Source organism: Megascapheus bottae, chromosome 5 (genome assembly GCF_031878675.1).
Source record: "Megascapheus bottae isolate mThoBot1 chromosome 5, mThoBot2.hap1, whole genome shotgun sequence".
Lineage (NCBI taxonomy): Eukaryota > Metazoa > Chordata > Mammalia > Rodentia > Geomyidae > Megascapheus > Megascapheus bottae.
Window position 1 is genome coordinate 4,706,235 of NC_143513.1, and position 14,164 is coordinate 4,720,398.

Genomic DNA, 14,164 nt, shown 5'->3' on the forward strand with positions numbered 1-14,164 from the left:
AATACTCTGGTGAGGCGCCAGGAGTATGGCCTAGTGGTAGAGTGTTTGACTAGCACGCATAAAGCTCTGGGTTCAATTCCTCAGTACCACATACACAGAAAAAAAACGGAATTGGTGCTGTGGCTCAAGTGGTAGAATGCTAGCCTGGAGAAAACTCAAGGACAGTGAGTTCAAGCCCCAGGATTGGTGCACACACACACACACACACACACACACACACACACACACACACTATTCTGGTGAAACCCTTTTGAACAAAGAAATCTACTCATTTCTAGCCCTCCAACCCAAAGACTCAGAAGCCAATTTTTAAGTAGACACTTTGCTTTCCATTCAGAATCATCCTTTATCCTTCCTGTAATACCTGTATTTCCAGCAAATACATGGGTAATGAGCATTAGTGTAGAAGAGCAAGGAGTTTCTAATGACCATTCTTGTACCGGATATGCATAGTAATTCTATAAATCCCTACATGAACTTTTGATTGACTTAGACATTAAGGAAGTGCCTCGCAATTCCTATTTTTGTTTTAAAAAATGTGTTCTATCAATTAGAAATAACTGCCTATCTCCTTTAAAATTCATGGTCCAAATTTCCTGCTCAGCACTAAAACCAAAATGCACATAGTTTAATCTTCCTTTGGGGAGTAGGAAGCATATTTTGGGATCACTCTAAAGCATTAGGGATTTCACTATAATTTCAACTTGCATTATGTAAAAGAAAGGTAAACATAGCAACTATAGCCACTAACAGATGACCTGAGATTGCCTTACAATGTACCATCTGAACTGGAAGTTAGAGTGCACTGTTGCCCCATGTCTCTGGAATGTAGGGTCTTCACTGTAGGTAGTCAAGCTAGAACAGTTTTCTCTCTACACGTGCTGTAAGTCACCTCATGTCTACTCCATTCAGAAAGCAATGTGAATTTTAACTACCATGGTGGGAATCTAGGAGAAAATAGGGTTTCTCTTCAGGCCAAAGAATGTGATTTTTTTCTTAAAATAAGAATAATTATAATATTTTAATTTGTTAGGAGAGAGATAAAAGCAAAAGACATTAAATAATGAACTTAAGATATGTTTTCATTATTAAAACAATGAAGTAGGTCCACAGAATTACTGTACATAGAACTAGTTCTGTGAGTTGGTTGTAAGTAAACAAAGAAGCCAGTAAGTAAGACAAGGCTATCACATTAATGAAAGAAGAATTAATTCTTAGTTTTTTTTTAATTTCCTCTGCTGATTTGTATTTTGTTTCTCATCAGATCAAATCAACTCTAGGCCATTTATTGAAGGAATTAAGTCATAATAAACATTTTTTAAGAGAAAAGGAAAAAAGAGCTTGAAACAGACTGAAGAGAGTAAAGAAGAAAGTTTTAAGAAAAAGAAAAAGAAACATTTTTAGAAGCACTTCCAAGACTTGAATTAAGTATGGCATTAATTTTTTTCCACCAAGCCTGAGTCTTGGCAGGTTTCTACTAAAATGCAGGAATTTCATGGATGTGGGAGCCAGTGATAGGAAATACATTATTATACACAGCAATTGTTGTACTTGGGAGAAACTATAGAGGGGGAAAAAAATAACACCCTAGAATAAATACAAATGAAATTCATGTATCAAAACCAATAGTGTGAAAATAGTTTAAATGTTTCTTGAATTTATATCTAGTCATTAACCTAAATGCAGATTTTAGTTCAAGCCACACTTCTGCCTCATGGTCAGAAGGCCTGAAAACCTGTGGCGTGGAAAATTGGCAGGATAAAGAATATTGAACTGGTCTCCATGGAGAAATAGATTTGGCAGCCATCACCTTCTTCCCAGACTGTTCTCTTTCCTCTGTCTCTTTCTTCCTCCCTGTTGTACTGCTGCCCCAGGAAAAGAGACCAAAAGCAGGCTGTATGTTAGCTGAAACAGCAAGCCAGTGTCAACAGCACTGGTCACCAAAGGACTTTTCTCATTGACCTCGAATCTCAAGGTCAGAAGAAGTCACCAAAATGTCCCTCAAACCTTCTGAGAGTGCAGAATGTATGTGGAATTTCCTTTTCTATTAACTTTGATTTTCTTCCTCCCCTAAAGGAGGAAGTGGGGTGAGACCTCTGCCTCACTCAATTAACCTAAAGGAAACTTGAATTCATAAATGGAAAAAAATAAATTCATTTATAAAAACGTTTTTAAAAAATTGCTGGCACTGGTGGCTCACACCTGTAATCCTAGCTACTCAGGAGACTGAGATCTGAGGATCGCAGTTCAAAGCCAGCCCAAGCACAGAAGTCCATGAAACTCATCTCCAATTAAGCCACCAGAAAACCAGAAGTGTGTCATTGTGGCTCAAGGTGGTAGGTAGAGCATCAGCCTTGAGCTGAAGAGCTCAGGGATGGTGCCCAGGCCCAGAGTTCAAGCCCTACGACCAACCAAAAGAAAAACCTTAAGAATCTATCCATACACACCCTCCCCACCACCACTCAGCCCTCCTTGATGATTTCAAGGAAAGCAGACATTTCTTTGGGGCTTCTAAAGTCTAGGAATTCTTTGAAGTCATCTCTCAGCCCCCTCCCCACACTATGTTGAGGCCCCTTCCCCCCAGGGGTTGGACCCAAGTCCCAGCCCACCCTCTAACTAGACAGCCAGTACTGATGAAAGTTTTCCCCTGCAGTTCCCTTTCCAGCCTCAGTCAGCCCAGAGCTTCAGAAGGGACCATCTGTTCCCCAGGCTTCTCTGGTGGGTATAAGGGCCTTTGCATGATCAATCTGGGACAGGAGTGAGGCTCCTTCAGTTAATGCTGTGTCATGGTGGTTTTTACCCTGCTGTTTTCTTTCTTTACAGCTGGTTAATAATCCTCTAGCAAGTCAGGCGGCAGCAGCTGCAGTGGCTATGGGCTCCGTAGCCAGCTCGCAGGCCTTTGGCAATGCCATCTCCAGTCTTCAGGGGGTCACAGGTCAACTAGTTACTAATGCACAAGGACAGGTGAGTGGGAGATGGGAATCCGAGTGCATTTTGGTGGCAGATGGAACTCGGAGAGCAAATGAATTTCTTTTGCATGACAGTGACATGGAACTGCATTTTGGGGAGACATATAAATAATGTTTACCAGCAATGTCAAGAACAGGAGAGTGGGTGAGAGGTGTTTCTATATTTTAGAAGTATGAGTTTATTTTTATTTTCTTTCCTTCCCCTACAATGTCAAAGTTGTATTTATTTTTAATGTGCATATGAAGATTCTTGTTATGACCATAGTGGAAGAAGTTCCCTTTTGGTTCTAGAATATTTTTTGAAACAAACCCCCCCCCAAAAAAGTTAAATTTTAGAACTAAAATTTCCATTTGGAGTTTATTTCTTTTAATTTTTTTTTCACTTTCATAAGAAAAGAATGTCACGGATGCCGGGGGGAAACTGATAAGTTTCCTTTCCTAATTGCTGGAAGGTTTCTAAGCTGGCCTCAATCAAGTCACCTTCTGAATGCATGAAGAAAGTCTATAAAAAGAACAAAACAGAAAGGACACATTAGACAGGTGCCAACTGCAACCCTGCTTAGTGCCCCAGTGTCCTGCCAAAAAGCAGGGAAGTTTCTCTACTGTTTGTAGATTATCTTCCACCCCTTAGAACTACTAAACCATCCCCAAGTCAGGAGAGTGCCAACACCTTACAATTCCTAGCACCTAGGTCATGTCCACCAAGAAGACTGAGACAGAGCTTCAGCTCACCCCACCCCACCCCACTCCAAACCCCCAGCAAACCTCAGCGCTACATAAGAAAACAAACCAGAGCCAGCAAAGATGGCTCACGCCTGTAATCCTAGCTACTCAGAAAGCTGGTATCTGAGGCTCACAGTTCAAAACCAAACTGAACCAAAATATCCATGAGACTCTTATCTCCAATACACTACTCAAAGGAAAAAAGAAAAGCCAGAAGTGGTACTGTGGCTTAAAGTGATAGAGCACTAGCCTTGAGCAACAGAAGCTCAGGGACAGTGCCCAGGCCCTAAGTGCAAGCCCCAGGACTGGCACTAAAAAGAAGGAAAGGGAAAGGGGAAAGAAAAGAAAAGGGGCTGACACTTATGATCTCAGGGGTGTCCAGACACAGTGATCAGGACCATGGGGGTCTTAGGTGTGATTATAAAATTCTTGACATCCTAGACAAGATTTTTCCTCCCAGAATTTTTATCTACCTGGCACTCTATGCTTCCTGGGAAGCACAGGAATTGTCTTAAGCTCCAGATTTCTTTTAATTTTACATAACAAGTAAACAAAGGTACATTATAAGCTAAACCATCTCCATCTATGTCCTAGAGAAAGAAAAGGCTGACCTTGTTATATTTCCTGGGCAGGTGCAGAATTGTCCCGTCAGGCGCCCGAGGGCTGAACGATGGAGCTTGTCAAAGAGCGGCCTCGTGTAATGAATCATCTTATCACACGTGCACACCACCCATACTAAAGGAGGGTGGCACGCACGCTGTGCCCTCCACAGTAACCTTTCAGTGTCTGCTTTAACCCTTGTTCCAATCCCTTTTCATCAAAGGATTGTTTTATGCAGCCGGCTTGAAATAGAGTCTCTCCAAAGCCTATTAAGGTTTCTGGAGGGATGGGGTATTGGGCTGAAAGAAAAGTTGTTTTTAATAACTATAACTCATACTTACATCGAGTTAGTGCTGGATGCAGTTACCTAGTGCTGTGGCCAGAATGCCCCCACAGGAGGCAGGTGACCATTCAGATATACACATTAAGACTACCACAAGGAAACGACATCACTGACGTGTATTTCCCTCTGACCTTTGTCGCTGCTTTTTTTTTAACCTACTCCAACATTCAAGAAAAATGCAGGATTATTTCCCACATGTTGAATGTTTGTAATGGAGAAATGCCTTATCATTTGGAAGGAATTATTAGCTTACTCTTCTGATAATGACACATCATTTAGCCAATTAGACTGTCAGGCCCTAGAGTTCCACCCTTTTCTACCCTAAATGGCAGGGTTATCCCCTTCCTCCAACCCCCTGAGCCCCAGGATTATTTTCAGAGCAGAAAATTGACTGGAACCTTATAGGTTGCATAGAAGTTGACTTTACCAGAGCCAGGAGTTTGGCCTAGTGGTAGAGTGCTTGCCTAGCATGCACCAAGTCCAGGGTTTGATTCCTTGGTACCACATACATAGAAAAAGGCAGAAGTGGTGCTGAGGCTCAAGTGGTAGAGCTCTAGCCTTGGGAAAGCCCAAGGACAGTGCTCAGTTCCTGAGCTCAAGCCCAGGAATGGAAAAAAAAAAAGAAGTTGGCTTTACCTTAAAATATTTACAAATTGTGTTATGATGGGAGGATTATTTATTTGTATGTCGGGGGGTTGTTTTGAAAGGGTTTTGTGTGTGTGTGTGTGTGTGTGTGTGTGTGTGTGTGTGTATGTGTGTGTGTGCACAGTTCTGGGGATTGAATTTAGGACCTGCTATCCCTGCTTTTTTGCTCAATGCTAATACTCTACCACCTGAGCCACTGGTTTTTGTTTTTTTGTTTTTTTGTCTTGTTTTTGCTGTACAGACTGGATACAAACTGCAGTCCTCAGATCTCCACTTCTTGAGTAACTAGGATTACAGACATGTGCTACCAGCACCCAGCTTGTGTTAGGATAGTCTGATAAGGAGCATAGCACTCCTATAATAAGAAAAAAAAAGGAAAGAAAGGACACTCGGTATATCAGTAGTACTTGCTCAAGAAGTTTTGTCATTTTTTGTAAACATGTGTCCAGAAAGTGCCTGATTAAAAATTTTTCAATAGGTGGTAGACCTGCCAGCTTCACACGCACCATTCTTTCTGTTGTAATCTTTACAAGTGGTTGCGAACACTCACCACCCTCAAAGAGAAGCAGGAACTAGTTTGTGGAGGGGTTGGGGTGGGGTGGGGTGCATTGCTTTGGCTTGTTGTGAATGTGCTCCAAAATATAAGCATATGTTGAAGCCAATTTGCTATAACTAGCTTTGCTCACTGCCAGACTATACACCACCTAATTTCAAATTCTTCACGTCTTCCCAGCAAGGTAACAAAGAAAAAAAAATTCATCTATTTAGAAACTTTTCCATCAAAGTTCTTGACAACAACTACCTCATATATTTGGACATTTTTCTGCAAAATCTAAACCTAAGTTTAAAAAGCTTATTTTCCTGATAGACTGGTGAAGGTCAGTCAGTAGAAAAAGACACCAGGCAGGCAGGGACTTCTCTTCCAAACTGAGCTTGGCCTCACTTCCCACCTGCCTGGCTTTCCTTTCTGTTCTCTGGAACAGAAAGCAGGTGAGAAACTGACTGGGACTCCAGTCCTACCTGAGCCTGGGCTTAGGCTTTCTGGTCATCTTTGGATGAGGGCCTTGTCCCCATGCTTTCAGTTCAGATGGAACCACGTTAGGCAACCTTGGAAGCTGACACTTCATGCCCAGTGGTCCTGAGGCTGCCTCTCATTGAACCTGAAGCTTCCTTCCACCTGCTGGCCTTCAGCTCTCAACGGGAAGAAATCCTACCACCTGACTCTTGCTGCTTCACTTCACTGTCGGAATCCAAGGGTGTATCCTGTAACCTGACCTCAGTAAATCTAAAGAAGTGAAAAATGCCAATACACTGAATACTTTTTTTTGCTCCTTTTTATCCCCAAGTGACTATTATAAGCAAAGATAGAGGAAATGTTTCAATGGTTTTCATACCTTTCTAAGCCATTCAGAAGCATTAATTCAAAAGACAGACAACAGTCAGTGGAGTTATTAAGTTCTACAGATACTGTATTCTAAACTAAGAATGCATATGTTAGTCTTACCCAGGGTGGTTGGGTATTTTAAATTATCTCAAACCAAACTTTACTTTAAGGTGGTAAGGTAGCAAATGTCCTCTGGATAAGTAGTGGTGATGAAACTGGCATTGATTATGGTGGTGCTGAGAACATTCTAGTTCTCTTTACTCAACTGGGACATGTGTAAGAATGAGAGATGAACACTGGCATAAACACTAGTGGTGGCATTTGAAACCCTGGTCAGCCAATGTGATCGTGAGTAAAAATGTCATGAACCTTCTGAACCTGATTTCCTGACTTACAGATTAAGAATAATACAAATCTAACTCCTTGGTTTAGAAGGCTTAAATGAGATAGTGTGTGAAGAAAGAAGCCCATGGTAGTGCCTGTGTACGTGGCAACTAATTCCTGCCATCAGCAGCAGCAGCATTGTCTTCATCAGCATCATTGCACAGAGCTTTATCAAGCACTGACAAATGGAAAACTGTATTTGGCTTAGAAATACAACCCACTGCAATGGTATAATGCACAGGCAATGAGAATAGGTTCTGGAACCTGACTGGTGTTCACCAGCTATGAGGCCTTGGCCAGCTCATTTCCTGTCCTCCTGTCTTCCTCATCTGAAAGATTAGGGGGTGATAATGGCACCAGTTCTTAGGATCAAGGGATCAGATATATAATCATCCCATCTCTGCCTTCACCCAATATATGCTATCTGTTTCTGGGGATAGTAAGGCTCTCATTCATAATGTCACACAAAGTGTGGGAAAGTCTGTGCATGTGTGAACAGTGTGAAAGTGTGTGAATCTTGGTAGAATGTTGTTATTTTACAGACATTCAGCCAACTTAGCCTGGATAGTTCTATGGGGGAGCAGGGGTGAGAGGGATGTGTGTAAGGGGAGGTGTGAATGGGAAGCATGTGCAGTGATGGGGGAGGTGGAAGGATGAGGAAGGGAGAGGGGAGATTGGAGGGGGTGTTTGAGGAGGGTGATGCGTGTGTGTGAGTGTGGGGGGTGTTGCATGCGCACACGTGTGTGCTAGTGACACTCCATATGCTCCCGATTTGGCAAGTAGATTTACCATCGATTTGTTCTGCTGTAGAGTTAGTTTCCCTTATACCCCTGGCAATATCTCCTTATTGGCATTATTACAGAAAAGTAAAGTAGATGGAATTTTATTTTATCTTGGGGTTAAGGGAAGCATTTTACATTTTAACTGTTGCTGGGAATGCTTCCTGATGAAATTAAGTCTGGCCCACTGTGGAAATTTCCTGAGCAGTCACAGTTAAAGTCAGAATCTGTCCTCTCATCTTTAAAGGGACAGTCACCTGGAGACAAAACACAACCAACTACCATCACCTTGTTGGCTTCTTCTTCTTTTCTGGTTTGGTGGTGGTGGTGGGGTTTTTTGTTTTGTTTTGTGTTGTGTTTATTTTGAGTTGGATCCTCACCGTGCAATCCAGACTGACCCTAAACTCATAAACGTGAGCCTCCTAAATGCTGGGGTTACAGATATCAACCAACCTTCCAGTAACATTTTTTTTGCATGTATAAAAGAAAACAGCTGTTCACTGGTGGCCCACACCTGTAATCCTACCTACTCAAAAGACTGAGATCTCAGTTCAAAACCAACCAGGCAGCTGGAAGTGGGTGGGGCTCAAGTGGTAGAGTACCAGCCTTGAGGGAGGAAAAAAAAGCTCAGGGACAGCACCCAGGATAAAGAAGAAAAAGAAAAGAAACTAATCCACTAAATTTATATTATATGACTATATAATATGGCTGAACAAAGGCTGAACAGAGACTATTTGGTGAGACAGAGGATTTGCTGTGGTTAAAGGTTGCCTCTTAAAATGACCACAAGGTCACGATGAAAAAATTACATTCTACTAAGTCTAATGGTGGGCTCTGCATTATAGCATGGAGCAGATACCTTTAACTACACAAAGCCTTTGACAACAGGGCTGCTAAGAGATAGATGGGGGAGTAGGAAGACCACTACCACTGAATAAGCACACCCAATGGGAAGGCTATGGAAACACATTGTTTTCAAATGTGGTTAAACATACATGGGAGGGGCCAGGAGTGTGGCCTAGTGGTAGAATGCTTGCCTAGCACACATGAAGCCCTGGGTTCGATTCCTCAGTACCACATACACAGAAAAGGCCAGAAGGGATGTTGTGGCTCAAGTGGTAGAGTGTTAGCCTTGAGAAAAGCCCAAGGACAGTGTTCAGGCTCTGTTTTTGCCCATCCCAGGGCTTGAACTCAAACACTAAAAACATCATGGGAATCAGCCAGTTGCATGGCTATAATCCTAGCTTCTCAGGATTGTGATTCTAGCCCAGCTCAGTAAGGAAAGGGGACCAGAAAGACACCAAGCTAGATGTGATATGCCCACTCATCACCCCAGCTAACCAGGAAGATGTGATTCAGACTGACCCAGGCAAGAATAGACTCTATTCATAAAAATAAATAAATAAATAAATAAAACTTAAGTAAAAAGGAACTGGGGGTGTGGCTCAAGTGGTAATATATTATACTTATTATACATTATAATATATTATATTGTTAATAATATAATAATTATGATATTACTGTTATTATTAGTCATCCTAAAATTAAAGAAACAATGTTCATATGCAGATGTTCTTCTGATTTGAAATAATGAAGTACAATAAGTAACATCTCCACTCGAAAATGTAGCAGCTAAGAACATGGCTTTTTGTTTGTTTGTTTGTTTGTTTGTTTTGATTTTGCGTTGGTTTTTGTCTTTGAGCCAATACTGGGGCTTGAACTCAGGAACTGGCATTATCCCTGATTTTCTTCTGCTCAAGGTTAGTGCTCTACCACTTGAGCCACAGCTCCACTTTCCATTTTTTTTTTTGGTGGTTAAGCAGAAATAAGAGTCCTGAGAGACTTTCCTGCCTGGGCCGGCTTTAAATCATGATCCTCACATCTCAGCCTCCTGAGTAGCTAGGATATACAGGCATGAGCCCCAATCATGTGTTTTTAAGCACAACTGCTGGCATTTATCAAATGAGACTATGAATATATTATATCATTTTCCTAGCCCCTGTATCCACACACATTCACTTTTATATTTTTTCACCTCTGTATACATACACACAGACATATACATAGATTTTAAAACTAGAGAGACAGGAATCTTGCCAAATAAATACTAAGTATTTTTTTATTTCTATCCTCAGTGTTTTTATTTAGACAGATCAAAGGAACTGGAGAAAAAGTTTCTCTTTTGTTTAATTTTTACTTTTTATTGTTATTATATACAGAGGAATTAAAGTCACATAAGCCAAGTAGTGAGTACCATATTGTTTGGACAATGTTACCCTTTTCCTAACTTTCTCCAAGCTTTTCTCCCTAGAGAGGAATTTCAAGAAACTCACTAGCTGTAAGAGATTCTCTTGAAAACTCTAGCTCATGGCCAGGCTCTGATGGCTCACACCTGTAATCCTGCCTACTTAGGAGCCTGGGATCCCAGGACCACAGCTCAAAGCCAGCCCAGGTAGGAAAATCCATGAGACTCTTAACTGTAGCCCAAATGGTAAAGCACTAGCCTTGAACAAAAAGCTCAAAGACAGCACATAAGTTCTGAGTTCAAGTCCCAGGACTGGCACAGTCTATACTATCTTGCTTGAGAAAATTGGTCTTGAAGATGTCAGGGTTCAGAGGAAACCAGAGAGGCATCTTGGCCATCAGCAAAGAGGTGCTTCATGGCTAGGACAAAAGTCTGTCCCAGTCTTCTGATAAGCTTTGAAGTTGGGCTACATTGCAAAATGGTGTCAGAATTGATTATTGATCATAAGGCCTCAATGTTTCCAGATCCTTCCTTCAGAAAGTTACTCCTCCAATTAGGCAAAATTTTGCAGCAAAAAAAAAATTATTACTGAATGCTTGAATCTAAGAAACCACTGATTGCAAAATGTACTTAACATTGCACTATCTGTTTTTTGAGAAGCATAAGAAAAAATACTATTAAAACACCACATTCCAGACCAGGAGTGTGATCTAGTGGCAGTGTTTGCCTAGCATGCACAAAGCCCTGGGTTCGATTCCTTAGTACTACATACAAAGAAAAGCAGGAAATGATACTGTAGCTCAAGTGGTAGAGCACTAGTCTTGAGCAAAAATGTTCAAGGACAGTGCCTAGGCCTTGAGTTCAATGCCCAGAACTGGAAAGAAAGGTAGAAAGGAAGAGAGAGAGAGAGAGAGAGAGAGAGAGAGAGAGAGAGAGAGAGAGAGAGAGAGAGAGAGAGAACATTTGATAAGCATATCAGTTGTTAAAGATACTCTAATTTACACATGCAAAAAATGTTCTCAGTTGTTACAATTAAGGGGAAAGTTATTTAATTTGTAAACAGCCTTAATGAAATAGAGTTTCAGCAAGACTATGCCCTTTTTAATATTTAGTATATAATAGAAAGTCAGGCAAGAAAATAGTATTATGTCTACATTTTTTCCAACTCAAGAACAGCAGGTGGGAAAGAAAATACTGGATTGTGAGTCAGCATTTCCAGAACCATATTAACCACATTAGCTCTTCTACAAACTATTTTTTTCTAGCTAAGCAAACCATACATGTAGTCATTAGTCAACCTCCATATAAACAGTCGGCTCATTAGTACACCATTCGCCTAGGAATGTATCCCACTCTCTTCTTGATCCATAAATTGTGGACATGACTTATATCTATTTTTTTGGCTGTCCTCAAGCTTGAACTCTGGACTTGGGTGCTATCCTGAACAACTTGTACTCAGGCTAGCACTCTATCACTTGAGCTACAATGCCATTTCCAGCTTTTTCTGTGATTTAATTGGGGATAAGACTTTCCCGCCCAGGCTGACTTAGAACAATGGTCCTCGATCTAGTCTCTTGAGTAGTATGGATTACAAGCATAAGCCACCAGTACCCAGCTATGATTCTTATTCTTAAAGAGGCCAACAAGAAAGAAACCAGAACTAGATCAATGATAGGGATAAATGGAAAATCACAATTCTGAACAATGAAAAAGGCCAGGTCCAAGTTCAAGTGTGCAAAAGTAGGCCGTTGACTAGAGTAGGTAGATTTCACCTATTCCTATAAAGACCTTGCTTTCATTGCCATTTAACTCAGTATTGAGCCTTTTCTACCTAGAATATGTAACAATGTAAGTGAATCTTAAGAAGATATTTGGGTGGAGAGTTCAGCATATCAAGGTAAAATCAAGAGGAGATGCAGGCTTATACTTACAAGTGAAGAACATTGATTGAATAGAAAACAGCATGCAGAACTCTAGATCTGATCTTCAAAATAAGCCAGTCTCACTCAAGTAACAAGTGGGCAGGGACAATCCATCTTCACCTGGCAGGCAGGATAAAAGAAAACCATGGCCTTCAAGTCAGACAAACAGAAGACTAACTAACCCTGAGTCCACACACACACTCACCTCTGCAATCCCAGACATGGTATCTCATCTCCCCAAGGGCCAGTTTTCTCTTCTGGGAAATGACAACAGTATCCAGAAGGATTAATGTGAATGACCATCATGTAGTTACTAAATGACTGTCATTCATTCAGCACTGTCAATGTGTCAGGCAGTACTTAACATTCAACACTTGCATCACTCATTCACAGCACATTACTATTTATCCCTACTAGCAGGGTTTTTTTGTTGGTTGGTTTGGTTTGGTTTGGTTTTATTTATGCCAGTACTGAGACTTGAACTCAGGGGCTTGTGCACCTGTTGAGCTTTTTCTGTTCAAGGCAGGCACTCTACTATTAGAATTATACCTCCAAGCCAGGCACGGTGACTATAATCCTAGCTACTCAGGAAGCTGAGGTCTGAGGATCAAGATTCAAAGCCAGCCGGGCACAAAATGATCTAAGACTCTTTTTTTTCATATATTTATTATTGTAATTAATAGAAGAGTTACATGATATTTGCCAGATAGATGGTGCATTAATTCCCATACATTGATACCCTTTCACATGTCTTGGTCCCCATTTCCCTCCCCCCCACTCCCACCCCTCATCTTGTTTTCCCCCCTTCCCTATCCAATTTCAAATAACCAAATACAAATATATCTGATATATCAGGTAACAAAATGAGACACTGTAACAATATGAGATTACCAAGGGACAGCAAAAGAGATGAGAGATAACATAGTACCTTAAGAACAACAATCATTCATTATATGGTTTATGTTTCTATATCCTAGAGATCCTTTTGTTTAGCGTCATGATCTAAGACTCATATCTCCAATTAACCTCTAGAAAATAGAAAGTGGGGCTTGGCTCAGGGGTAGGGTGGTAGCCTTAGCTGAAGAACTCAGGGACAGCGCCCAGGCCTAGTTCAAGCCCCGTGACCCCCACCACACACACACACACACACACACACACACACACACACACACACACACACACACACACACAACTATACCTCCACTTTCAGCTTTAGGGTGGTTAATTGGAGACAAGGGTCTCACAGATTTATCTGTCCAGACTGACTTCAAACTGTGATCCTCAGATCTCAGCCTCTTCAGTAGCTAGAATGGTCCTGGTGAGCCACCAGGACCAGCCTTTGTGCATATGTTTTTGAAGGGACTTTTACTGTAGGAACAAGGACAGAGTTCATCTGGGAGAGTTTCTCTGGCACTCTTTGCTCACATCTGCCAAACACTGCCTGATCATTAGAGATAAGTAAGCAGATTGGTCACCTATGAAGACTTATGAAAGATTTCAATTTTATGAGGAAAAACTCATCAGCATAATTGTAATGAGTTGTGATCTTTGTTGTGAGAAATGAGAAATTTGAAGGTCTCACCCAAAAGCACATTCAGAAAAAAAAACACTACTAGCAGGAAATTGAAAATGTAATGCATGTTAAGGTGATGAGGGCAACTTTTTTTCTGATTGAACAGATAGATAAATATTAATTTTGTCACAACAATGGGCTTTCTCTTCTCCAAAACATCGTGGACGGTAGACCTGGATGATAGCTCTTGGTGATATCATTCCTTACTCTAACAGCCCCCCCCACCACTTTAGTGGCACCTATTGTTGTGTTTAGCCTAATTTAAATTCAGCTTTACAGCCTGAATGTGCTCACAGAGGATAAACAGAACCAGTAGATGTTAAATATGTATAGCACTTTCTTGAGCCCTAGCCAATTATTTTCTTCACTAATTCCCATTGAAAAAGAACCTATTTCAATGAAGGGTAAATTTGGGATATTGGAGACCACTGCTCCCCGATTACTGTTTTTCCTGTGTCTCTCTTTTTTTAAAATTCTTCTTATTTAGGATGATATAAAATAAATGGTTTCTAGCTCCAGGGCTTTATTTGATCTTATTTCCTAAAGCTTTGAAGGACAGAGTGAAGGTGTTCTCCCAAGCAATAAATAACCTTAATC

At 41.0% G+C, this 14,164-nt stretch overlaps 1 protein-coding gene across 1 annotated transcript in view; it reads left to right on the forward strand.

Moving 5' to 3' along the window:
* Pou6f2 (POU class 6 homeobox 2) overlaps nucleotides 1–14,164 on the forward strand; it is a 230,066-nt gene that overhangs the window by 177,842 nt on the left and 38,060 nt on the right. Inside the window, exon 5 of the mRNA XM_090332603.1 lies at nucleotides 2,824–2,964. Within this exon, the coding sequence (XP_090188729.1) occupies nucleotides 2,824–2,964 (141 nt within the window). The remainder of the gene's footprint in view (nucleotides 1–2,823; nucleotides 2,965–14,164) is intronic.